The 26,338-nt window shown below is 57.0% G+C and overlaps 1 protein-coding gene and 2 long non-coding RNA genes across 4 annotated transcripts in view; all 3 read right to left on the reverse strand.

Moving 5' to 3' along the window:
- LOC132005722 (uncharacterized) overlaps nt 1-2,263 on the reverse strand; it is a 3,171-nt gene extending 908 nt beyond the window's left edge. Inside the window, exons 1-2 of one of the 2 annotated variants that reach the window (XR_009400888.1) lie at nt 1,616-2,263; nt 935-1,059 (exon numbers count right to left, since the gene is read on the reverse strand). This is a non-coding gene — a long non-coding RNA (uncharacterized LOC132005722). Of the gene's footprint in view, nt 1-934; nt 1,060-1,591 lie in introns of both variants that reach the window. The other variant, XR_009400889.1, reaches the window with a different exon arrangement.
- The window catches only part of ZNF787 (zinc finger protein 787), a 21,839-nt gene extending 7,426 nt beyond the window's left edge, over nt 1-14,413 (reverse strand). The window contains exons 1-2 of the mRNA XM_059383204.1: nt 14,260-14,413; nt 2,272-2,360 (exon numbers count right to left, since the gene is read on the reverse strand). Coding sequence (XP_059239187.1) covers nt 2,272-2,350 — 79 coding nt within the window. The 5' untranslated portion in view covers nt 2,351-2,360; nt 14,260-14,413. The remainder of the gene's footprint in view (nt 1-2,271; nt 2,361-14,259) is intronic.
- Nucleotides 14,414-21,110: 6,697 nt separating this feature from the next.
- Nucleotides 21,111-26,274, reverse strand: LOC132005717 (uncharacterized). The gene is made up of 2 exons (XR_009400880.1): nt 25,903-26,274; nt 21,111-21,710 (listed from the first exon to the last, which is right to left on the reverse strand). It is a non-coding gene; the product is annotated as an uncharacterized LOC132005717 (long non-coding RNA).
- Nucleotides 26,275-26,338: the final 64 nt, after the last annotated feature.

Raw genomic sequence — 26,338 nt, forward strand, 5'->3', positions numbered from 1 at the left:
CTACATTGGGCTCTCTCTGTGGGGAGCCTGCTTCCTCCTCTCTCTGTGTCTGCCTCACCTCAAGAAGCTCAGGCTGAGGGGGCGCCTGGGTGGCTCAGTGGGTTAAGGCCTATGTCTTCGCCTCAGGTCATGATCCCAGGGTCCTGGGATCAAGCCCTACATTGGGCTCTCTCTGTGGGGAGCCTGCTTCCTCCTCTCTCTGTGTCTGCCTCTCTGCCTACTTGTGATCTTTGTCTATCAAATAAATAAAATCTTTAAAAAAAAAAAAGCAGCTCAGGCTGGGGGCTACAGATAAGGGTAGACGCACAGACTGGTTGGAGGCCACCGCAGGGTGGCAATCCAGGTGCCAGGTGGTGGTGGCAGTGGCAGCTGGGACTGGGAGGGCTCCGTGGCCACATCCAGAATGTACATGTAGTGGATCCTCAATAGGCCAGAAGTCAGATCAGAAGGGCCCAGGGAGCTCCCAGGGTTGGCCAGGCCATGAGGCTGCAACTCGGGGCTCTAACAGCACCTTCCACCTGCCCCCTTCAGACCTGGGCAGGGGAGGAGCCCCCCCCCCCCGCCTTCTCCCAGCTCTGCCCCACCCTGCAGGTCAGACCCACCGCGGGCGTCAGGCCTGGGTCTCAGGGCAGGAGTCTGGCCCAGTCACCCCACAAGAGGCCCCAGACCCAGGTGGGCAGGACTCCCCAGGGCAGGCCCACAACCATGGGACGCACAGCCACTTAGAAGCATCCAGGCTCAAGGCCCAGGAGCTAAGCACGGGGGTCATGGTGGCTGGCCCTGCAGCAGGGCATGCTGGAGCGGGGCGGCCGACAGGTTCCCGTGGGGGAGAACAGGCTTCGGATGGCCGCACGGGGGGGAGCAGAGAACCCACCAGACGTTGTGCAGGTCTCATAAGGAGCACAAGCTAATCAGAGGATTAAACCTGACTTACTCCAAGGCAGAAGTTTGGAGAAAACTGGGGTTGTGACTCAGACTGGGTGTTTCGCTGGGTGAAGTAAGCACTTTGGAGCTGTGGTTTCATGTTTGCTCTTAAAGAGCCCGCACCTGCTCGAGGACCTATGGGTGCAAAGACAGGATCTGGGATGTTCTTTAAAATCTCCAGGGGGAGAAAAGGGCACAAATGGAGAAATGAGACTGGCCAGGACGTTGGTAACCCTGAAGCTGAGTGCAAACAGAGTCATGTGCGTGAGCTCCAATGCCCCCGTAACACACGGGCTTTTAAAGTAATTCCGAAAGGGCTAGAAGGCCAAGGACGTGTGTCAGGGGAGGCAGGAGAAGCAGGCCCAGACAGGCACAGCGAGGAAGGACGGGCATGGTCCTCCCCACGGAGGGCTGCTGGGTCAAAGTGAGCACGGAGACCCCGACTCTGCTTCCTCCTTGATAGCCAAGGCCACCAGGACCTGCCTACAGGGAGTTTCTCTTTATGCTCCTCTGGGTGATCTTATGATAACCCGTAGGGGGAGGCCCAGAGGCTTTAAAAACCCTACCCCCAACCACGGTCCAGGCCCCGTGGCCCATGTCGCAGATGACTGTGGGATGCTGGCACCAGGGCCGAGACCCAGTGCCCGTTGTGAATGTAAAGTCCTACCAGCACGTGGCCGCGTCCACTCACTTCTGTACTGGCTGCCTTCCCGCTGCAAGGGGCCCGGGCTCTGCAAAGCCAAAAATCTCTCCCCTCTGGCCTCTGTGTAAAAAACACACCTGCTGACGCCACGCCGGCATAACGGCCAGCACGAAAACACACCGACAGCAGCATGAAAGCCAAGCCCATGCTTTATTTCTCGGATGCCCTACAGGAAAACCCCTGGAAACCAGAAAGCAGAGTCTCAGCAAGCAAACCCCAGGCCCCGAGTGCTCAGAGATGAGTTTTATTCAACCCAAATAATGCTTTATTAAACACAACAGGATACCGATATTGAAAAAGTGGAAGATTTCCCCTAAAAACCCAGATACTCAGCTTTTCCCCCCAAACACATCACGCCCTCCTCTGTGGTCCTGTCACCCCAGCCCCACAATGCCCACCCTCCGTCTATAGCTTCTCGCTTGAGAGACCTGCAGACAACCTAGAAACAGGGCAGAGGGGCCAGGACACCGGGGAGCGAGGCTGGGCCACGAGGGTGGAGAGGACGGGCAGAAGGAGAGAAGTGGTCCCCAAGGGTGCCTGTGACCCTCTGGAGGAAGGAGGCATCACTCCTGAGCCACGGGAGCAGGGGGAGAAGGAAGCCCGGGTCCAGGAGGGGTACTGAGAACTGCCCAAGGCCACCTCACCTGGGTTCTCGTGACTGGCCATCTGCTGGTCCTCGGAATCCAGCGGCCCCGGAGACCAGGCCTCTTCCCGCAGCTCCATGTCTGGGTCCCTGGAAGAATGGGAGGAGACAGAAGGGCAGAGATCAGAGGACGCCAGAGTAGGAAAGCAGGCGCCACGTCGGCTCCAATCCGCGCTTGAGCTCCAAGCACCCAGCTCAGCCCGGGCAGGCAGACAGCACACACAGCTGGTACCTGAGGGACAATGGAAAAATGGCCCTCATCTCCCCCCTGCGCAGGGGACCAACCCAAGGCCACGCACCATCGGGGGGAGGAGGAAGCCTGGCACTGCAGCCACCCAGCCAGGCATGTGTCCTGGCTCCACCATCCACAAGCTGGAGCCTGGGGAGACCAGCTCCCTGCCTCAGCCTCCCTCCCCGCCACCGCCCTGCACCAGGACCGCCACCAACATGCCGACACGTCTCACGCGCCTGAGGTTGAAACAAGACGGAGCCCGAAATGGCGAAGCCGACATGGGCACCTGACTGCTCTAGGGGTTCATGCACTCAGGTCTCCCAGAAAGACTGTATGGGGGTCCTGTTGGAAGGCGCGAGCCTCTGGCCATCTACACTCAGAGGGGCGGCCAGACAATGCTGACCTCGGGGGAGGGAGTGGCGGCCTCCGTCTCTGAGGATTTGCCAGATCTGGAGGTTTTGGGAAACGGGATGCCATATCACTGGGTGTCCTGCGCCTTCTCTCACTCAGTATAATGTTCGCAGGACTTGTCCGAATGTCCTTTTCACGGCTGGACGAGACTCCACCGTACGGATGGACCACATTCCATGTCGTCTGTCCACTGGCCGATGCGGACAGCATCTGGCTGTTCCACCTCAGGGCTGAGGAGCAAAGCCGCTGGAGACGTCTGAGCGCACGTACCATGTGGACGTGTCTTCATCTCTCCACTGCCCACCCCACACAGCAGGCCTTGCCGAGGAGAAATCGCTCCCCTCCTTCTTTAGTGGCCTCGAGGGTCAGGTTCTCACCGCTCACCACCACCAGGGGCAATGGCGCCATGTGGCAGGGCCTGATTCCCAGGGCAGACAACCTAGGCCCCTCTGCTGGGCGAGGAGCTGGCCGGCAGCACCCGGAGGCCAGGGCAGGCCCCCAGCTCCAGGTGGTCTCGCCATCCTGCACTGCAGCAGGCCTGGCACTTAGGGGTACCTGCCCCTTGCTGTGGCGCCACTCCCCGGCAGGAAGCCTGCAGGCAGGCAGGACTTCCACTCAGAGGTCAAACGGCATCCCACACACCATGGATGGGGACCTGGTCCCCGAAGCTGAGTGCATGCAGCTCAGGGCAAACCCCGCCCCCCACACACAGGGACCTCTCCGCAGGGGTGCGGCTGCACACAAGCACCCGCCAACAGCAACCATCTGCCCCTAGCACACTATACCAGATCCACTTCTCTTGAATCCCCCACTGACAGGGGGCTCACCACCATACAGGCACCAAAAGGAACCCATTCCACTACCAGCGGGCGCAAGCCTGTCCCCTCAGTAACCTCCGCTGATCTCTGAGAGAAGCTCTGAGAAGCCACCTGTCCAGTTCATAGACACTCGCAGGCATCTCCCAGGTCCAGGCCCAGTTCTATGTGGGTTAGATGCCATTACCACATTCGGTCCTACCCGAGCCCTCTGAGAGGGCCACGCTGCCGCCCAGCACGCAGAGGAGGAAGCTGAGCCACAAGTGACCGAGACCTGGAGGCAGAGAGCCCGTGGAGAACCGTGAACCTGGGCTGTCCGGGCCAGGTCCTCACCAGACAAGTGCTCACTCACACAGCGGCATCCCACCTGTCTCCCATGAGCCAAACCTGGACTCCGGGGTCCAATTTTCCGGCCACTGGCCTCAGCTCTGTGCCACCCTGCACTGCCGTGCTGTCAACAACTCCCTTCCCCACGTCACAGCAGAGGACGTGAGGTCACAGTGAGGTCATCGCTGAGCAGGGACAGGATGCCAACGGTGCCACTGCAGACTCCTTGGTCCCAACTGCTCTGCCGTCCTGAAACCCAGCCAACTGTCAACAAGGATTGAGAAGAGCACGGGACACAGGCAAAGACAAAGGCAAACCCATCTCAGGGGCCAGGAGCCACGCTGGGGACCCTGAGCAGGGGCTGGCAAGTGGCTGCCTCGGAGGCGCTACTGAAATGTGGACAGAAGGCAGGTGCCTGGCAGGAGGCCAGCAAGGGGTCCCTGGTCAGAACCCTCAGGCAAGGGCAAGGCCTCTTCACCACCGGCCCTGCCACTGACGAAAGGGAGCCACCACGCGGTCGGGCCAGGTCGGGGAGGAAACACAGGGGGTGCCCTGCTCAGGTTCTGGCTCCACGCAGCATCACAGCGCCCACCACGACACGGGACAGCTGCCCGAGGACCACAGGACCCCCTCCCCGCAGGGCCCTCATCAGACGGGATCTTCCCGTCAGCCTCATGGGAGAGAAGGCGGGAGCATCAGCAGTTCTGTGGGCGCTGGCGTCTTTCTGCCCCCCTGTCCCCATCACTCCCACCCTGGAGGTGCAGGGTCTCCCCATGGGCCAGGCGTTGCTCCGACACTGGACAACGTCCTGGTGAGCAGGCCACAGCCCCAGCCACATAAGAGGGCCCTGCCAGTGAGGAACAAGGATCTGAACATGAAAGGCAATTTCACCCAGTGAAGTTCCGAGAAGATATGCACTGAGGGGAGGGGCTGGGAGGGGAGGGATGGGCCGCTGCATCAGGAGGTTGGAGGAGGATCTCCCAGGAGGAGGAGCCCCAGGAGCGGCCCTGTAGGAGGAGCAGGGAGGAGGGATGCAGGGACAGCACGTGCAAAAGCCCTGAGGAGAGGCTAGAGACACAGGGGTGGGAGGGCTCTCTTGCAGGGCTTCCGAGGCCACAAAGAGCACTGAGGAGTGGGTGAAATGTGCGGACCCCTCTGAGGTCGGTGTCATTATGACCCGTGCTTCACAGACGAGGACACTGGGGCTCACAGACGTAGGGGCCCGGGTGCTGGAGGTTGCCGGCAGCAGCAGCAAACAGCATCTGGATGGCAGCAGCAGCGACAGCGGGCAGCTGGGATGCGCTGGCACAGCACCGGGCTTGGAGCCACGGGACAGTCGCCACACAGCTGTGGAGCCGCACGTGGGCGCTGGGGGCCCCTGACCAGGCAACCCCCTGCTTCAGAAGCTGATCTGAGGGGAAACCCAGACCTCAGAAAATGCTTCTTGCAGACAAAAAATAGTTCCTCACAGCCAGATTTAGAGCAGGGAAAAACTGGAGAGAACCCGTCAGCGCCACATGGGACAAAGCCCGAGAAAAATCCCAAAGATGCCACAGTCTCGGGAGCAGCAGCTGCCAGCCGTCTGCTGCCAGCAGCAAGAGTGCTTGTCCCTCTTTGCTTCTCAAGTTCATCTCAACTTTTTAATTCTTTAGAACGAGTGATTACTTCTGTAATAGGGGAAAAGACAAGACAGCTCTTTTCTGGAAGGCCGGGGGGCTGTGCATCGCGACAGGAAAAATCACTGGGTGTGGAGGGGGCAACGCGGGGATGCCACTGCCCGGCCGTCAGGTCACACAGGGTGACCGTGACAGTGAGGCCGCACAAACCCCTGCACACTGCCCCTGGGTGTGCAGGTTGGGGCAGCGGTCTGACAGCTCCTCCCGCAATAAACAGACCTACTTTGGGAGCCGGCAACTCCACTCCCAGGTGCACACCTGAGACGTAAACCCACATTCCCGGCAGTGCTATTCCCATGCAAACACCATGGGGGTGGGGGAAGCCAGTCTCCAAGGGCCACGGAGAGAGGATTCCACAGCCATCCAGGACAGACCCGGGGGCAGCTGGGTGCTGGGGGTGGGAGTGGGGCGGGACCCTCTGTAATGGGTCAGCTGTTTCAGTCGGAGCAATGAGAATAACCCAGGAGCCAGATGGTGGTGACAGTTGCACAATACCGTGAATGCATCAGAAACCACTAACTTGTACGCGTGAAAAGGGAGGACTGCACAACATGCAAATTAGATCTCAATTAAAAAGTAAAGACTTTAGGTTCCTGGGTGGCTCAGGCAGTTAAGCATCTGCCTTCAACTCAGGTCATGATCCCAGGGTCTTGGGATCGAGTCCCGCATCAGGCTCCCTGCTTGGCGGGGAGCCTGCTTCTCCCTCTGCTTCTCTCTCTCTCAGGAATAAATAAATAAAAATCTTTAGGAAAAAAAAGTAAACAGACTTTAAAAAATTGTATGGGGCTGTCTGATTACAAGGCCACAGTGAAAATGAGATAAGAAAGGAGCACCTCTCTACTTGTTAGACGAAACACCCCCATTCACGGACCACTTGACAGAGCCAGCTATATCTTTGAGGAAAACAAGGGGCGCCTGGGCAGCTCAGTCATTAAGTGTCCGACTTTAGCTCAGGTCATGATCTCAGGGTCCTAAGATCGAGCCCCATATTGGGCTGCTTTTCCCTCTGCCCAGTCCCACCTCATGTCCCACCCACCAATAAATAAAGCCTTAAAAAAAAAAAAAAAAGAAAGAAAGAAAAAGAAAAACAAGTTTAAAATGAAAGACACAGTGAGCACTCACAGGGCTGTGGGCCGGCAGGGCTGAGGCAGTGGGCCGGGCTGCCTGCCCCTCTGCCCTTCTGCCCCCCTGCGTGTATGCAGACTAGACTCACTTGCCCAGCGGGTGCCCCGTGCTTCCTCTGAACGAGCAGCACGTAAGTCACTGAAAGCAGGGACTTCCCAGACCCGAGTCTCCACCTCAGGCCCGCTTCCTGCAGCGACAAGGCCTCAGCCTTCGCTCCGTCCCCTCCCTGTCTCCCTGCTGCCCGCCACCCCCTACCCCCGCCCCACTGCAGGATTGCAGCGCAGGGACTGGTCTCCACCGGGGACATTCACCCAGAACAAGCCACCCTTCTTCCTGAAACTAGGAGATGGAAGCCACCCAGCACAGGGCCCTCCCTGTCCTTCCCTCCAGACTCCAGAGAAAGGAGCCCGGACACACAGACCTTTTCTCTGCCTGTGGGCCAGGGGCCGTGGTCTCTTCCCCACAGCCTCCACCCCTCGGCCCCCCAACCCCGTGCAGAAGCACGTCTGTGGGTCCCATGTCTGTGGAAATACAATCCGTGGGCTTTTGTCCTGCTAATCTGTTTCAGTCAGTCCTGGCCAGAAACCCTAAGAGGCAGAGGAAAGTCTCCCCTCCCCTCTCTGGGGGACACACTGGAGCCCAGAGGGCTGTAAGCTGCCTGTGAGCTGCCCCTGCCAGGACGGACTTTCCCTGCGTGTTTACACAGTCCCGCTTTAGAAGATGTCTAAGTAGCTACACGAGGTCCTCCGTTTTGCCTCTTGGCCTATAAGGCCCCAAATGTTTACCTTCCGGCCCATTACAGAAAATGTTTGCTGACCCTGACGCAAGCAAATAAGGGCTGCCAAGACGTTAGGGGACACATCCCAGGCCAAACAGGAAAGGCCTGGACGTGCTGTGCCTCCAACGGGAGGGAGAGAGGGGCAGAAGGCAGGCCAGGTGGCTGCGGGGGCCACAGGAGGGACGCCCGTCTGAGGCGGCTGGAGCTCGGGGGTCCCCATCTTGAAATCCCAGTAAGGCTACCTTGCGTCTGTGTTTTGTGCACAAAGTGTGATGGGACAAGGGAGCACGCCCCAGGGGCTTCCCCACTGCTTCCCACAAGACCCAGCAAGTACCCCCCGGGGGCCAGGAAAGGGTCAGGACAGCGCCCGAGCCAGGGACTAACCAGGGGTCCTACTGAAAAGTTGGGAAAGGTGTTCACTACACCTTACCCAGGTCCCTTCCTCTCCCACTCAGTCATTCATCACTCAAAAAGCTGCTGAGGCCGGTGGGCTGACCTGACCCTGGGCCTGTGGGTCCTATACCAGGATCTCAGGGTCATGGGGGAAGGGCTCTAGCCTCCTCCCCTCCACAGCACTGTACACGAAGAGAAGCACTGGGGCGTGACCGTGTCTGGCAACCAGAAGGCCCCCAGCCTGCTCTGGATGAAGGCTGACTATGCAATCTGACACCTTCGGAACCCCTGCCTTGCCCATCTTTCCTCCAGCTCCCCAGTTTCTGCCCCACTCTCTGTGACTTTGCCCAGCTCCGACCTCCACTCCCCAAGATGGAGGGCCTCCCCCAAACCACCCCAGCCCACCCCAGCCAGGCCTTTGAGCGATCCAATTAACACAGGGGCTGACAGAGGCCGGCGGCTATTAAGCTTGAGACAAATTATTGTTATTATTGTTGTTATTAGATCCCGCCCACCTCCTCTGGATGCCAGCCCACCAATTAGCCCCTCTCTTTCTTCCGCTGCCAATCTCCCCGCCTCCCCTCCCCCTGTGCCAGCAACCAGACACCTGCAGAGCAAGGGCCCCTCCAGCACCTATGCCCCAGGCCCTTCCCTTCCCTTCCCTTTCCCGGGACACATACACACCCATCCTCCACCCACACCCCGTCCTCCCCTCCCCTTCTCCCTCAGAGCTGAGCTGCGACTTCTACCTCCTCCTACCTCCCACCCATCTGCGACCTCCCCCTGCCCAGCCTCTTGGTCACCAAATCCAGTGGCTCTTTAACCCCTGTGCTGGCAGGGGGCAGAGTCCAGCACTCTCTCCCTTCCCCGTCCACCCTCCCCCGCCTCCCCACGCCTACCCCCTTCCAACGCCCCTTTCAAGTTCGCCCCCCCATATCACAGACCACTCATCCTCTTAAGTCATTCAATTCAAACAGTCCAGGTAAAGATGGGAGCAGGCTCTGCACAGACACTTCTCAGAAGAGAACATGAAGAGCTGATAGGCGCTAACAAGAGGACTTCCTCCACCAACAGAGAAACAGACCTCAACCACAGGAGGCCCCAGGAAAACACAAAACACCCAGTGCTAGCAAGGCTGTGGAGAAACTGGAACCCCCGGCGTTGCTGGCAGGGATGTGAAATGGGGGACCAGAGGGTGGAGCACAGAAGGACCACGGGGTCCAGCAGCTCCACTCATGGCCGCAAACCCAAGACAAACAGAAACACGCTCACGCAGAAATCCACACACACGTTCAGAGGCATAAATCACGATCACCAAAACCTGGAGACGACACAACCGCCCAACAGCAGGTGAACCCCGACCACTGGAGAGAACGCTGTTCCGTCACACAGGGGTGAGGCACTGACATGCCGCACAGCACAAGCCCTGAATACATCTCACCGTGTGAGGGGCCAGACACAGAGACCACGTCACGCATGAAAAACAGCAAACCCGCAGAGACAGGATAGAAATGAGTGACTCCCGAGGGCAGGGGAAGGGGAGCCAGTACAGTCTCCCTCTGCGATGACAGTGTTCTGTGGGGATGGGGGCACCTACTCCCAAGGGGGGGTCATGTGCTAGGAGACTCACGCCTCCATGAGCTGCTGGGGTTCACATCCCTGCCCCACCTGAACCCCGTGCTGCACCTGCCCAAATCCAAACCCAGCCCCCCAGCCCCCCAGCCCCACTGCCCACCTTCCCACCTGCAGCCAGTCCTCAAGCTGCCCCGAGTCCTCTCCCCTCCCAAGGGCCACCCCTGCCCCAACCCCGCCCCGCATCCCAGGACTGAGTTTCCTTCCTCCCCAGCCCACACAGCCACCTGGAACCATCCACCCAGCCCACGCGACTCACTGAGGGGAAGCAGCCTGGCTGGCCCTGGCGTCCTTGACTGGCTGGGGGCCACTCAGACCGCAGACCCTCTTCAGCCTGGGTGGTGACACTCCACAGCCCCACTGGCGGTGCAGGCAGACCCCTATGCTCTCCTCTCCAGCTCCCACCCACTTCCCTTTTCTGTGGGTGGCTTCACCCTTAGCCTCAGGCCCAAATACCCGTCCATTCCCTCCTCTACCTCCCACCCAGGCCACCTCCCACACCCATAGCTGATGCTGCTAGGCTCCCACCTGTTCTTCCAATTCAGCAACACCATCAGAACCATAAGTACTTTTTTGGGGGGCAGACGGGGGCCTCTGTCAACTTTCCCCATTTCCTCTACAATGACAATCTGCTCAGACTTCTTCCATCTTCCCAGAGTCGGCTGGTAGGCCGTACTTCCCCAGAACGCAATCTGTGCCTTGTTCGGGTTTCCCAGCACACCGAAAGAGCTGACCAAAGCAGTCTCTTCTGATCCTGCTCCCTTGCCCCCCAACCCCACTTTCTTCCTCTTTTCACTGACCGGCAGCCTCGCGGTAAGCCTACCTCATGGCTTGCTCTCTCCCATCTCACCCAGCCACACAGGCCTCACCCTTGCCGCTGTCCCCATATCCTCAGGGGCACCAGCCGGCCCCCCCTCCAACACTGTGTGGCCCTCCCGGGGGTACAGGCAGGCGGCAAACTCCAGAGGCCCTGGTCCCCATTCCCCGCTATCTCCAAGATAAACCAGTATCGAGAATTCCTAGAGCCTCCTTGTACAATTATGCGGGCAGGTGCGGCAGGAGCCCGGAGGCCACCTGCCACTGTCCAGGAACACCCAGCATCCAGGTCTTCAGACACGTCAGTCAATGCTCCTCATTCCTTAGTCTGGATAAGTAACTGAAAACTGCTTAAACAAACAAAAATATTCTCTAGGGGGAAAAAAGGATGGAACCACGCCTACAGGCCACATTCTGTCTGTCACCCCTCAATCAGGCCGGACCCCCATTCTTGGGGGGGGTGTTTACGTCCTTCCACTTTGCCCATTCTCTCCAGTGAAAGTAGCACCTCCCCCAGAAAACCTTCCCAGACTTCTCCCTTCCCTCAGCTCAAGTGTCCTCTCTTTTCAAAGCACAGACTACATGTCAGACCCTCATACCCACTGCAATGGGTTTACAGTCCCGAGCCCATAACCACCGTCAGAGAGGAGAGAACAAGCTCTCCGGGCAGGCTGCCAACTCAGCCCTGCCACCCCGCAGCCATGTGACCTTGGACAAGGTGCTCTGGCCTCTGTGCCTCCTGACCCTCCTGGCCCCGCATCCAGATCAGAGGTAACGTGTGTGAAGCCCTCAGCCAGAAGCCAGGTGCCCAGGATGTGCCTGGCAACCCCTGACAAGAAACTGTTAAAGCTGGGGTTCACACAAGTTCACAGAGCCAGCCACCAAGTAGAGGCACCAGACTCCAGCCAGGTCGGCCAGCGGCCAAGGTCATCGTTCCTTTCCTCCTCACCCTCAGGATCCTGGCACTGGCTCCCTCAACCGCCATCATTATAGTCGCGGCCTGTGGCCCCAGGTGGCCGGCGGGAGCAGCTCAGGGCCCCTGGCCACCCATCCAGACTCCTGTGGCTGGCTGCTCGATGGTCGTGAGGCCACAGCTCTCCATGCTACTACAACAAAGCCACTGATGCAACCAGCGTGAGTCATCCCCGAAATGAAAGGCTGGAGCTTAGGGTGCCCTGAACCAGCCAGTGACCCTTCATGCAACGCACTCCCTGCTACCCGATGATGGGACACTGAAAAGGCCTTGAGGATAGCCTCCATCTCCCCCAGACCCCAGCGGTGGCTGAAAGAAAGAAGTCATCAGAGTCCGTGGCATTACAGTAAAGGGCCGAGCTCTGGAATCATGTGCAGGCCAGTGCTCCCAGTGCAACCATGGGGCCCGGGGCTCCATCCCACGCCCCTGAACTGGGGGCAACCAACCCCATCCCAAGACCTCAGAGAGCTTGGGACAGCGAGGACCAGACACAGGACCAGGCGCCTGCTGAGTGCTCAGGAAGCAAGTGCCGTTAAATTTAATCTGTCACCAAGAGGCCAAAGCCGCAGCTGGCTCCTGGAGGCCCCAGTACACGTGAGGCTTTGGGCAGCATGGAGGGCAAGCAAGCAAGGTCTGGAGGCTGACATGTGTCTGAGCACAGGTGCCCGGGGAGCTGTGTCCCCAGCACTGACTACTGCTGCCCTCACTGCAGCCACAGGCCAGAGTGGTGAGTCCAGAGCTCACCATCACCTTCCCCCAAGCCCCAGGGTCCTCTTAGCCAATCCCTCCCTGTCTTTCAAGGCACAAGATACACCACCTCCCACGGGGACAAGCTTCCCTCTGGGCACCTACAGTTCCCGGAAGGGATGTTCTGGGAAATCCCCCAGCCCTCTCCCTGGTCCTCTGTATATGTGTCCCCGACAGGCCTCCAAGCTGCTGCAGACAGGAACTGCCACCCAGTGTCACCCAGCTCTGGGTCTGGCAGAGGGGATCCTCAAGAAACGTGCACCGAGGGACCCTTCTCTCCCACCCCATAGTAGAGCACTGTGCCAGGACCACTGTGCCCATGGACCCAGCACAGGACCAGCCTTATCCAGAAAATGCTGGACTGTGCTCTCTACCACAGGGAATGGGGAAAGAGGAAAGTGACAGGTCCATGGTCACCATGCTGGAAGAGACAGGAGGCAAGGCCTGGCCTACGAGGAATGCTTGGCTCCAGAGCCTTTCTCACATAGCTTCCGCTCAGCTCTCTGGAGGGGACATGCATTAACAGCTTCCCTACCAAGTCAAAGCTATTACCACCATTCCTCTTCATCCAGGCAGAAACTGAAATGTGAGAGTCATTTACGCTGTAAGGTCACAAAGCACCAGGTATGGAGCTGGGATCTGAACTCGGTTCTGTCTGACCCCAGCACTTCTAAGGCCACACGGTTGCTCATGGGTCAGGCATGCTGATAAGCCCTTGGGGTTCTCCCATTCCTCAGCTCAGCGGGTGTGCGGGTGGGGGTTAGATCTGGAAAACCTCCAGGGGAAAAAGCTAGGACAAGAGAGAACAACGTGGGGATCTGATCCCAATGCTCTCAGGGCTGAGGCAGGACCACAAGGAACCGCAGCAAAAGCAGGCAGATGGATGCCACCTGCATTTAGCCCAAGAGGCTTACGTCTTAGGGGATAAGCGGGGATCAACAGCGACCGTGCTTCCCCAGAGCAGAGGCCGGCTGACTCCCAACTGTGTCCTCAGCACTGCCCAATACAGCCAGGCAGCAGGCAGCCACACACCAAGTGACCTCTTCCTGAACGCCTCTGGACAGGGCTCTGCCGGGAGACCTTCCCACAATTGCTCTGGGGGAGGAGGTACTCCGTGTCCAGGTCCCCGTCTCTGCCCGTCCGCTCCGGGACCTTGTTCTTGACCCTGTCCCAGTGCCCAGCATGGGGCCGGGCACTGGGAGAGCCTCTGGGTCACTTTTCCGTCGTGGGACGCCACCATCCTGTGGCTGCCCAACCCCCGTCTCCACGAACTGGGGTGTCCCTTCTTGAGGTCGGTTTTGGGAGTGGTGGGCGGGATCAAGCAGCACAGCTTGGCGCCCGGGAGCCCTCGGGGTGGCCTTGGGGCCCGGCCCCCGTCCGCCCCGGTCCAGCGGGCCACGCGGTGCCTGACCTTGGCCCAGTCATTTCCCCTCCGGCGCACGCGCTTCCTGCCTGCCGCCCGCGCCGGGGCGAATGAATGAGCCTCCCGCGGGGACCCAGGCCGTAATCACCGGCGGATCAAAGGCCTCACGCAGCCCGCCCGCGGCGGCAGCGGAACCCGGGCTTCTTGGGAAGCGAGAAGGAGCGGCAAAGGAGGGGGAACAAGCCGGGGACCCAGACGTGCCCCCCGGACCGCCGTTTCCGGTCAGGCCTGGCCGGCCCGCGCGTCCCCTTCCCCCACCGGGGCCTCAACTTCCCCCGGGAATCACCACCACTTCCGGCCACGACCTGCCGGGGAGCCTGCGGCGTCCCCACCCCCGAGCCCCCGGCCCGATCCCCGGCGCTGCGCAGGCGCGCTCCCTCCCCAGCGCGGCCCCGGCGCGGCCCCGGCGCGCACGCGCGCTCCCCGCGGCTCCGCCTGGCGCGCCCTCGCCCGCCCGCGTCACCGGCCGCGCGCCCACTCACGCCCCCCCAGCACGCGCACGCGCACTCGCCCGCCCAGGCGCACTCGCCCGCCCAGTCGCGCTCGCCCGCCCGCCCCCCGCCCGCAGTGGGGCTCCCAGAGGCGCGCGCCCACCCCGGCCCCGGGTTCACGCCCCCCCTGTCTCCGCGCCCTCCCCTCACCTCCTCGGTCCCGGGGCCGCCGCGCCGCACTCCTCCTCGCTCCTCCCTCGCGGATGGTGGCAGCGGCGGCAGCGGCGACTCAGACCCTGGGGTCAGGGGGACGGGCACCCAGGCCGGAAGTGACCTTCCCGGCCGCTTCCGCCCGCGCTGCTCCCCCCCCTTTCCCCCCCCCCCCCGCCGGCCTCCACCCCGTCCTCGCCGCTCTAGGAAGGCGAGCCCGGAGACCCCCTAGCCGCTACCCCCCTCAGCTCTATGGTGCGGAGCGGGCGCCCCTGGGAGCCACTTCCGGACGGTCTAGGACAAGGGTCCTCCGTTCCCGCTCTATGGCGCCGCGCGCCGAGGGGCTCCGGGCCCCGCCCCCTTCCAGGACAGGAGGCGCGAGCCCGGCCCGTTAGGCGGAGACTTCCGGGTGTCTCGGGAGGTTCCCCCCACCCCGAGCCCGGCGATCGCCGCTCGCGCCTGCGCGGTCGGCGCCCCGCGCGAGCCTGGGACGGAAAGGTGTGGGGGAGAGTGGCGTCGAGGGCCGCTCATGCCACCCCGGGTCCTCCGGTCGTCTCTATCATCGTAACCCCTTCCGTGCCGGGGTTCGTGGCGGGTGCGGCGTCCGCTCGCAGGGACAGCTCCGGGGCACAGCCCTGACGAGCCCTGCCCGGTACCGGGCTGAACTTCTAGGACGGGGATCCTGCTGGCCCCGAGGCAAGCCCCACAAGTGCCCTCGCTTCCTGCACCTGCCGCCTGCCACTCCGAGCGGCCAGCCTCTTCCTTCCCCGGTCCACTTTCCTCTGGGTCGGAGACGGGAGCTGGGCTCTGGTTTCGTCTGGGAAGGTCCCCGGGGCTCGGAGCCACCCCTGGAGCTGCCAGAGCTCCAGGGCCAGAGCAAGCCTTGCCTGTCTCTTGGCCTCAGTGCCCTCCTTTTTCACATTGGGCGCCTGCGAGGGCTTTGCATGCTTTAGGTCCCATTAATAACCTGTTCCCACTTTGCAGATAACAAGGGACACCGAGCTCAGGCACCTGCCGAAAGCCACACGCCCGGAATGCAAAGCCTGTGCTCCAGAAGTGCTCACACATACCGCCTCCCGTAGTAGACCACTGGCCCCAGCGGCGGGGGCCTCGCCTTCTTCCCTAATGGGAGGCCAGCACTTAGGAACCCCCCCCCCCCCACCGACTATTGGCTCTCATTTCGGGGTCCTCACACAAAGTCGCTACTTTAATATAACTGTTTACACCACTGTGTCCTCATAGGCTAAGCCCCTCTGGCTCTCATTTAAGGATGACTTACCAGGGTTACTGTAACCCTTTTATGATCGTCCTCATGGAAACAGTCATATCTGTTTCGACCTTCTGTCTGATTGAAACCATCCATACTTCTTTTAATTTCGTTACGAAATTAAAAGAAACAGTCACCATGCTTGGGAGTCAGGAGGATGGGGACGTCCGAATCCCTTGTTGAATGACACCTCTCACAGACTCAATTTAGTGAAATAATCTGTGCAAGTGTGCTCAGCCCAGGACCTGCCTCATAGCCAAGTCTCGGTGAAAATGGTAGTGATCAGTAAGACTTACTAGTGTTGTTACTTCCGCTCTGTCCACTGTCTGGGTCACGTCTCAGTCTGCATCAATAGTAAGGTGTGCATTGTTGATCTAATAACATCCCTTCAGAAAAAAAATACTGTACTAAATGTATACATAAAAGGTCAGATATGACTGTCTCATCTTCAGAAGTACCACAAAAGTAAATTTTTAAAAACTAATTACTATTATTTTATTTATTTATTTATTATTTTATTTTATTATTATTATTTACATCATGAGAGCTGAGACACATCTGTGTCCTCTGACTCAGATCATTCAGTGGCCAGATGAGGGCCAAGCGGGGGGCACAGCTTCCTCCCTCTCCCCTTTCCACCTTCCCAGTTGGCCAGACTGGCGAGACCTGGAGCAGCTATCTTGGACAGAAGCTGTGTGTTGAGGATGGTGGAGTAGTAAGCTAGGAGGTTCTAGACAGACACTTGTTGGAGTAGTGAAAAACAGGTTCTGTGCCTCCGTGAGCAAAACGACCTTCTGTCTGATTGAAACCATTGATACTTCTGAGTCTCTCTTAAGACTGCCCAACCAGGACGCCTGGGTGGCTCAGTTGGTTAAGCAGCTGCCTTCAGCTCAGGTCAGGTCATGATCCCAGCCTCCTGGGATCGAGTCCCACATTGGGCTCCTTGCTCAGCAGGGAGCCTGCTTCTCCCTCTGCCTCTGCCTGTCACTCTATCTGCCCGTGCTCACTCTCTCTGTCAAATAAATAAATAAAATCTTAAAAAAAAAAAAAAAAAGACTGCCCAACCAGTAACAGGATATGTCCAAAGCATAGGATGGGGATGAAGTAGCAATGGGTGAGTGGTCAGAGAAACCTGCCCTTCCCTTCCAAAGTATAGAGCCACCCCTGGAGTGCGTCTTCCCTTCCAGGGACTGCAGGTACCAGTCTTGGCATCTGAGTGTGGCCTCATGATCATACTTGTCACTAAGATGGGGGCAGGCAGAGGGACACAGACCATTTCCAAGCCTCGGCTCTGAAAAACAAGCATGCTTGCTCCATGCCTTCTTCCCTGGATACAGAAAATACCCAGGTCCTAGGGCATGGTAGAGCCCAGAAAAGATGGGGTCCCTCCACAACCATCTCTCCCAGTGCCCAATGCTCACCCAACATTGTTAAATCATCAAGAAGTAAGCATCTAATTTGTACATGCATGTTTATAGCAGCATGAATCGCAAAAGATGGAAACAAGTGGCTGTTGAGGCATAAGAAAATGTGGTTCATATGTTATCCAGCCTTAAAAAGGAAGGAAACTGCGACACACAGTGCAGTCTGGTTGAACCTTGAGGGTGTGATGCGAAGTGAAAGAAGACAGAAAGACAAAGGCTATATGATTCCACGAGGTGCCTAGAGGAGTCAAGTTCATAGAGAAGGGGTGATTTCCAGGGTCTTGGAGCAAGGTGGGAGGGAGGGTTTCACAAGTCTGGAGATTGAGTTTTGCAAGATGCAAAGACTTCTGGAGACAGATTGTGATGATTGCACAACAATGTGAACTAAAAGGTGGTTAAAACAGTAAATTTTGGGGCGCCTGGTTGGCTCAGTAGGTTAAAGCCTCTGCCTTCGGCTCAGGTCATGATCCCAGGGTCCTGGGATGGAGCCCGCATCGGGCTCTCTACTCAGAGGGGAGCCTGCTTCCTCCTCTCTCTCTGCCTGCCTCTCTGCCTACTTGTGATCTCTGTCTATCAAATAAATAAATAAAATCTTAAGAAAAAATACCCTTTATCTATTAAAAAAACAGTAAATTTTATGCTCTATCTATTTTATCACACTTAAAAATTTTCTAAGTAAGAAAGTGAATAATATGACATGCCATGATATTGCATATCGCTGATATATAATGTATATTGGTGGTCTGAATGTTTATGTCCCTCAGAACTCGTGGTGAGATGTAACCTCCCAAAGTGATACCACATATCAATATTAGGATATTAAGAGATGGGGACCTTTGGGAGGTGATTAGGTCACAAGGACGGAGCCCTCATGAACAGGATTGATTCCCTTATAAAAGGGACTCCAGAGAAATCTCTAGCCTTTCCACCAGTGAGGGTGTAGGGAGAGGCCAACTCTGAGCCTGGAAAGGGCCTCCACCAGAAGGTGATGTTGCTGGCACCTTGATCTTGGACTTCCCAGCCTCCAGAACTATGAGCAATACATTTCTGATGTTCATAAGCCCCCCAGCCACAGTATTTATTACAGACTAAATCACATGAGTTTCTTTCTTCTGGAAGGTTCCTCTACCCTAACTAGTGCGGGGTTTCCAGATGTGAGGCAGTGAACGCAATGGCCGTGCTCCCCTTCAGGGGCCCCTCAGCACCTAGATGGAATTGAAAGCCACGGGACTGAATAAGTTGGTGCAGGAGGTGAGAGAGGGAGAGAGAGAATGGAGCGTGCCTATCGAGAAGGAAGCAGACAGCAACTATCTGACCCGAGCCAGGCCAATCCGTGCCCTTCCTTGGGAGTTTTCTCTCTGGGATGGAGAAGCTTTGCTTCTGCACCCTGTGGAGGAAGCCAGTTTGCAGGAGGAGAAAATGTCCACCTCTGAGAGATGAGAGGTGAGGACTGAGCACAGGTGTCCCCAGCATTCCCTGGCCCCCCTGAGGTTTGGTCATTGGGCTCTCACTTCCACGATGTGAGTCCCTCCCGACTCCTTCCAGGAAATCCCCATTTTGGCGTTTGTGTCGCTGTGACCAAAGCACGGTGCACCCACAAACCTCATTTGGGTCAACGTGAGTGAACAAAGATGGGCTGGGCAAAGTGGCAGGTGAGCCCCCCAGCACTGCTCTGCTCGCAGAAACGTAAGGGTCCCGGGGCTCAAGCCCCAGGTGCCAGCCCTTTCGTGTCCCCCCTGATGAAACCTCCCTGGCCACTGAGCGGCCAGAACAGCTGCAGGGTGGATGGAGACTTTGCAGCTTCTGTACCATCACTGAGAAGTGTCCTGAGTCAGGGAGAAGGACACACGCACCCAGATCATTGTGATAATGAGCAACCTGAGCAACCGGCTTGAGTCCTCATCCTGGGCTGGGCGCAGGGCTGTGCGCTTTGTTCTAGGCTTCCTCGCCATCTCACCCCGGTGAGGTCCTGCAGATCCGTCCTCAAGGTGTGAGCCTCCAGCCTGCCGCACCACATCCCCGGGACCCTGTGAGAAATGCAGAGTCCCACCCCCCTCCCCCAACTCAACGAGCCAGAATGGGAACTTTAACTCCGTGCATAAGCGAGTCTGGCCCACGAGAAAGTTTGCAAAGACTTAGCATCAAACAAACTACAGGACGCCCAGTCAAATTTGAATTCCAGGGAAACGACGAGTTATTTTTTAGGATGAAAATGTGCCGGTATTTACCCACAAAAAATTATTTGTGGTTTAATACAAATGGAACTGTGTGTCTTGTATTCTTCTTTGCTGTATCTGGCGACCCTGCGTAGAGGACCCGGTGGGCGCTTTTAGGACACCAGACACCCTCCCTGCCACGGGCTTCCCCAGATTTCCACACTTCCTCCTTGCATTTCAGGCGCAGGGGTGGGGGTGCATGGGACTGAAGGGGACAGTTCCACCCCTGGGCTTTGGGAAGTGAGAGGAATACCTGCCATAGGTCCAAGCTAATCAAAGCAGAATCACGTCCTGTGGCCTCTGTCTCTGGGTAAGATGTAGCCCCATTCGTGCCAGCAGGATAAAGAGGTGTTTTCAGTGGGGTATGGACAGGTAAGTTTGTCCTGGCTCTCTTCCCAGAGGGCAGAATACAGGATGCGATGCTTGGGGTGGGGGTGAGTCATTTTGTCACCGTGAGGGTGGCTGAGAGTTCGAAGCAGAGAAATGTTCACCTCTAGCCCGGAAGGCTGACCTATCGCCTTCATAGTCCCGATAAAGAGCAGAGAGCCTGATGCGGGGCTCGATCCCAGGACCCTGGGATCATGACCTGAGCCAAAGGCAGAGGCCTTAACCCACTGAGCCACCCAGGTGGCCCTCACTACTGCATTCTTAATGGGTCTCATGACTGTCCGCACATCTTACCCACAGTTAATACCGAACTGAATGGTAAGGACCAGAGAAATCTGGTCAAAGTAGTTTCACGGGTAGGAATTCGAATGAGAAGTCTACAATCACCTCCTCCCTGCGCATCCCCTCCTCCTGGAGCACCAGCTTCCTGCAGCCAATGCACTGCGCTTTCTGCTCACAGGTCCTGTCCCTGTACTGCCATAAAAACACCTGTGCGCCAAGAACATCTCACAAATTTCTTCTTGGACATTAGCTTGTGGCCCCAGGTCAAGGGATACCAGTTTGAGGACAGATCCACACCACAGGCAGCAGAAAAGATGCATTTATTAATTTATTTCGGGGGGGGGGGCCACGTGCGCAAGCATGGGGGGCATGGGGAGGGGCCAGAGGGAGAAGCAGCTCCCCACTGAGCAGAGAGCCCAATGCGGGGCTTGATCCCAGGACCCTGGGATCATGACCTGAGCCTTGAGGGCAGATGCTTAACCAACTGATTGACCCAGATGTCCCCTTGCCCCACCCCAGCGCCCTGTGACATCTTTAAGTCTTTAAGTACCTTTAAATCAAAGGGACTCTGGAGCTGGTCCCTTTTTCAGGACTTCCCTGCCGGCTGATAAACCCTTCCTTAAGCTTAAGTAAATTGGAACCAAGCTTTCAGGACTGGTAACTGAATGCATCTCAACGACTACAGATAGAAACTCTCGCTGCTTCTATTTCACGCAGGAGAAAACTGGTGACAGAGGAGGGGAGCATCGTGCCCCAGGCCAGCCTGCTGCCTAAGTCTAGTTTCGTTCGACACCCAAGGCCACACTGGTAGTCATTTCTCTCCTCGCCCAGTCTGGGGCAGCTCTGTGCTCATGGGGCCGCTCAAAACTTTCATGTGTTCAAAGACGTTCATCTTCACACTCTCCATGGGGCTGGAAGGGGGCAGGAGATGCTCAGCCCCAGAGAAGCTGAGACGCTGATACGTCAGATAGTATGGTCAAGAGGGCAGCAAGTGGGAACGGGGATCTGAGAGCTGCTACTGAGCCCTCCGCCACTCCTAGGCCTCTGCCCCAGACTCTCCTACCCTCCCAGCCTCCACCTCTCCCCAGACCTGCTGAGCTGGGACTGGCTTTACACTGTGCTTTATTTCCGAACACTCTTGACACCCAGAGAGGAAAAAGATTACCAAAAACAAAACAAAACACACACACCAAAACCAACCAACCAACCAAAATAAAACAAATCAAAATTAATAATAAATAAATAAACAAATAAATAAAAACATAAAGACCCCTGTAAAGCCAAAAAGCTTTTAAAGAACTTGATTTAAATATATGCAATGACTTTATTGTTTAATAAGAAACACATATTCTGACTCCCTGGGTTTCATCCATTTCAAGTAAAACCTGCTGGAAGAGTACATTAACAAGAAGGGGTGAGCGGTTGTTGGTATGAACAAGCTCTAGAGCCTGCTCACTTTCCTCTTCCGGCAGCGAATTGTTCTCAGAGCCATAAAAGCTCATCATAAATGCCAAGTGGGTGTAAGGTTCTGAGAAACACTCCCTGTTGCTGCAGGACTCGTGTTTTCAACGACAGTGTATTTACCGCAGGCAGTTTTTCCTGGTATTATCGCAGGACATCAGATGTTTCTCGAGTGGCTGGTCCCACTTCTGGGGCCAGAGGAGGGTGGCACCCAGTCTCGGAGAACTCGAGGGGCACTGCCCCCGACTCAGGATGCCCCCGCCCTAGTCCTCGGCCCTCCTCCTTGAGGATGTCCAGCGTGGAGGAGAGATGTCAAACCTTGGCAGGCGTCTGTAGCATGGCACAAAACGGCACACGAAGTCCTCAGGATCCCCGGATAAGGGACACTGGGGAAAGGCCACATCACACAGCAACCTGTATTCCATATTTATACAAGAAAATTATTTTCTTATTTATTTATGTATGTATTTATTTATTTTTAATTTTTTTTTTTAAGGATCTTATTTATTTGTCAGAGAAAGTGATTGTGCACACAGAAGGAGGCGCGGCCGGAAGAGGGGGAAGCAGGCTCCCCGCTGAGCAAGGAGTCCCATGCAGGACTCAGTCCCAGAACCGTGGGATCCTGACATGAGCTGATGGCACATGCCCAACCGACGGAGCCACCCAGGGGTCCCAAGAGTGTTATTTTCAAGCTTGGTTGGAATTCTTTCTTGAAAAATGAAACTAAAAATTATTTAAAAAAAGAAAAGAAAAGAAAGATGGATCCCATACCAGAGAATTGGCCTTCTTGCTAAGAGTGGTTAGTGCTTGTGCGAAACCAACTTTGCTGACACCCTGATCTTGGGTTTCTGGCCAAACTGGGAGGGAATAACTGTGCTGTTGAAGCCCCGAGGCCTGGGACGGCGCCCGCGGACTCACACACCACAACTGCAGAAATCACGAACAGCCCCAGCGCATGAGTGACCCTCTTCCTTTATCATGCTTCCTCAGCCCCTGGCCACCTTGTGCTGCACTCACCTTCCAGCCCTCCTGAGGTGCCCTGGGACCAGTCTTCCAGAACCTTCAATCAGCCTGACTTTGACAGCAGGTGTTCTGGTTCCAATTCTTCGCCCAGTGCAGCTCACTGACTTCACCCCCAGAACCCTCTAGCCTTCTGAGACAAGACACGGGGGATGAAAGCTGAGAGAACCGCCCACAGCTGTGGCCTCCAAGGCTGCGTTTGCTCTGGGCAGATGTGTGGAAACGGAGCTGGGCAGAACTTCCCAGGGAATTCTCTGGGTTGGCAGGTGAGGTCTGCTTGGCTCCCTTGAGCTGGCGGCCTGCTCACCATCTGCCTGTCCAGGCTCTCCCGGCCAGTGGAAGACCTGCCACCTGGGCCATGCAAGGGCCACAGGGCGGGAAGAGTGGGCTTGCTGCACCCGCTGCTGGTTGTGCCTCTCTTAGTCTGTCTCCTAGGGCAACCTCGATTGTCCAAGCTGTAAAATGGGCTGATGCTTTGATCTGCTCTGCAGCTCCAGAGAGAGCGTAGGGCGGAATAACATAATAGGCAGTGTGTGCCCCTCATTAAGCAATTCATTCATAATTTAACTGTTCATTCCTGAGGGTTTCCTGGGGCCTGGCGAAGGTGACTCAGACTCACAATCCAGCCCCCAGGAGCTGGGGTGCAGACTGGCTGGCTGGCTCCGTACTCACTCATCCATCACCCGTTTATCCAATAAACATCACCTGAGCCTCCCGGTGCCAGGGGCTGGACTCCAGGCATGAACCAAATCCCCTCCCCACCCTGGAGGATCTTCCTACTTTAAAGCACCATACAAAAGAGAAAACGTTAATTACTATTTTGAGTAATAATTATAGCGGTGCTACAAAGCAGCCCAGGAGCTTTGGTAGGATAAGGGCCAGATCTGCTGCCAAAAGAATTTTTGCCCTCAGGCCTGGGAAGTAAGGTTAAGAACCACTTTCCTTAGGGACGCCTGGGTGGCTCAGTGGGTTAAGCCTCTGCCTTGGGAAGGTCAAATAAATAAATAAATAAATAAAGAACCACTTTCCTTCAATCCTTATTCACTCACCCAGGCAGGCCCCAAGCTGGGAGCTCTGACTACTGCGTCTCTGTGATTGAGGTGCTCGCCAGATGATAAGCAGGGCAGATACAAAACTAGTCCAAGCGCAAGACGGAGAGGAAAAGGGGTACTGTGGAAGCTCAGATGAGGAGCTTCATCCAGATTTATTGGGGTGGGAGTTATCCAGGAAGGCTTCCTGGAGGAGGCAGCATCTAAATGGATTGCTGAGGAATGTATGATGTTACCAGGTGAAAAAGCGGAAGAAGGACATCCAGGGAGTCATTCCTTTTTTCCATTCCTCACCAGTATTTATGGTGCACTCAGGTGTTGGAGGAACAGGGCTATGTGCCGACACTACACTGGTTATCGAGGTGGTGTGATATGAATGGCTACTTAATCTGTGAGGCCCAGTGCAGGATGAAGATGCAGAGCTCCACGTTTAAAAGGGCTTGGGGCGCCTGGGTGGCTCAGTCAGTTAAATATGGGACTCTTGATTTCATCTCAGGGACTTAAGACCAAGACCTGCACTGGGCTCTGAGTTCAGCAGAGTCGGCTTGAGATTTTCAGTCTCCCTCTACCCCTCCCCCTACTCACACATACATTCTCTCTAAAATAGTAAATAACTAAATAGAATTTAATTTTTTGAGATTTTTTTCATTCATTTGGCAGAGAGAGAGTACAGGCAGGGGGACAGCGAGGATCAGCAGGAGCCTGAGGAGGAGCTAATTCCAGGACCCCGGGACCACGACCTGAGCAGAAAGCAGATGTCTAACTGCCTGAGCCACCCAGGCAACCCTAAATAAATAAAATCTTAAAAAAAAAAGGTGACCTGTACACATGAATTATGCAAGACATGAGTAGATGACGTTCTGTGGGAAAGTAAGCTGTTTTTATTATATGGAGTGGGAGGCATGGGGGCTGGGCTTCCATTTATCAGTTACATTAACTGAAGGTGAAGTTTAAAAAAAAAAAGTGGTTGTTATCAACTCCTTCCTCTCCACCCAGAAGGATGTAAGGGCTTTGCATGTAATCTACCCATGCAGCTGCACAAGGACCCTGTGAGGGGTGCCAATTCTGACCTATTGCCTCTGGAGGGCTTGTTAAAACAAAGTGCAGGGCCCACCCCCAGTGTTTCTGAATCAGTGGGTCTGAGGTGGGGGCCGAGAGTTTGCATTTCCAAGCAGCCCCCAGGTGATGCTATGTGGCTGGTCTGGGACCTGACTCAGAACCCTTGGGCCACTGTGGTGGAGAACCACGATCATGCCTGAAGGAACGTGGTACTGTGGTGAAGCTGAGGTGAACCTGCTCCCTACAAGTGGCTGCTATCTGGGAGAAGTTGCTGCATCCCGCCCTCCATCTCCCTGCCAGGCCCATGCCCTGGCTCGGGCCCACTCGGGCCGCAGTCCTTCTGAGGGCACCCTCTTCGGATGTGCACCAAGGCACCACATAAACTAGAGGAATACCGAATCTTGCAGGCCAGGGTCAAGAGTCTGCACTGAAGGGTTTTGTTTGTTTGTTTGTTTGTTTGTTTGTTTTGACAGACAGAGATCACAAGCAGAGAGAGAGAAGGAAGCAGGCTCCATGCCGAGCAGAGAGCCCGATGTGGGGCTCCATCCCAGGACCTGAGATCACGACTCCAGCCGAAGGGAGAGGCTTAAACCACTGAGCCACCCAGGCACCTCTGCACTGAAGGTTTTTAAGCAAGGGTAACATGTTCCTGTAAGATTTAAGAGCCCTGTGATGGATGGAAAACCAGAATGCGATATCCATATACGTAACGAATTATTAACCAGCTTAAAAAGGAAGGTAATTCGGACACGCACCACGTCACAGGTGAACGCAGAGAACATTGTGCTACATGCAGTCAGCCCGTCCCAAGAAGACATACAGCCTAATGCCACCCATACGGGGTACCGCGGGGCTGGGGCAGAGGGTGGGAGGGAGAACCGGGCAGACTTTCAGATCTGCGAGAGGAAGGGAGTTCTGGAGATGCTGTGAGCGGGAACGGATCAGCGGTGCTCCTGGAGCAGAAAGGAGGCCGGAGAGCTGGCACTCACGAAGGACAGGAGCGAGGGGCAGACCGGTGGGCCCGGCGGGAAGCTCGCATTTAGCCACCGACCGCAGGTAAACCTGGGGGGAAGTCACCGTTCGTTCAAGCAATGGGAGGTAGGACGACGTCCAGCGCTGCCCCCGGCCCACGCGGCTCGTGGGAGCTTCGGCCCATCTCCTCGCGTTTCCTCCCGCCCTACCGTTTCCGAGGTGCGGAAACTGAGGCAGGGCCCTGTCCGATGGGGGCACGCCAACGACGTGTGGCCGGCAGCACCCTCTCCCGATTCACGCAGGAGCGGACCCCGAGGCCAGACGCTGTGCGCCGGGCTCCCGCCGGGGAAGCCGAACCAGGGCGCGCAGGTAGGCCCCAGCCAGGCGTGATCCGCTGCGCGCCGGCCTCGGACTTTGGTAGCGCCGCCCAGGCAGACCCGTTCTCAAGGAGACGCACCCAACTGGCCTGAGGGGCGCCGAACTCTGGCGAGGCCCCTCCTCCTCACCTGCCTGCCCTATGGACCGGGGATTTCATTTCCAGAGCACCCGCCGGCGTCCAACCTCCACCGGTTTCGGGACGATGCCGCCACGACAACTCCTCCTCCCCACCTCGGCCTCCCCGTCGGCACGTCTGCGCATGCCTGCGCGCGAGCCAATTTGGGAGGGGGGGGAAACCCTGCAGCCATTCTGGGAAATGTAGTTCCAAGCCTGGCGCGCTGAGAGGCCCTGTTTGCTTGGGCTAGTAGGCCGCGGGCCATCCTCGACACCCCTTGGAAAGCGTAGTTCAGAGCTATCTGGAGACCGGCGTGCGAAGTTCGTCACGGCGAGTTGCTAAAGGGACGCGTCCTTTTGCCGCGATGCTTCCTGGGAAACGTAGTTCCGGGTGAGGCCGGTGGGGGGCGGAGGAGGAACGGAAGGCTAGGTATCTGAGTGTTGGGGGGA

Source organism: Mustela nigripes, chromosome 17 (genome assembly GCF_022355385.1).
Source record: "Mustela nigripes isolate SB6536 chromosome 17, MUSNIG.SB6536, whole genome shotgun sequence".
NCBI lineage: Eukaryota > Metazoa > Chordata > Mammalia > Carnivora > Mustelidae > Mustela > Mustela nigripes.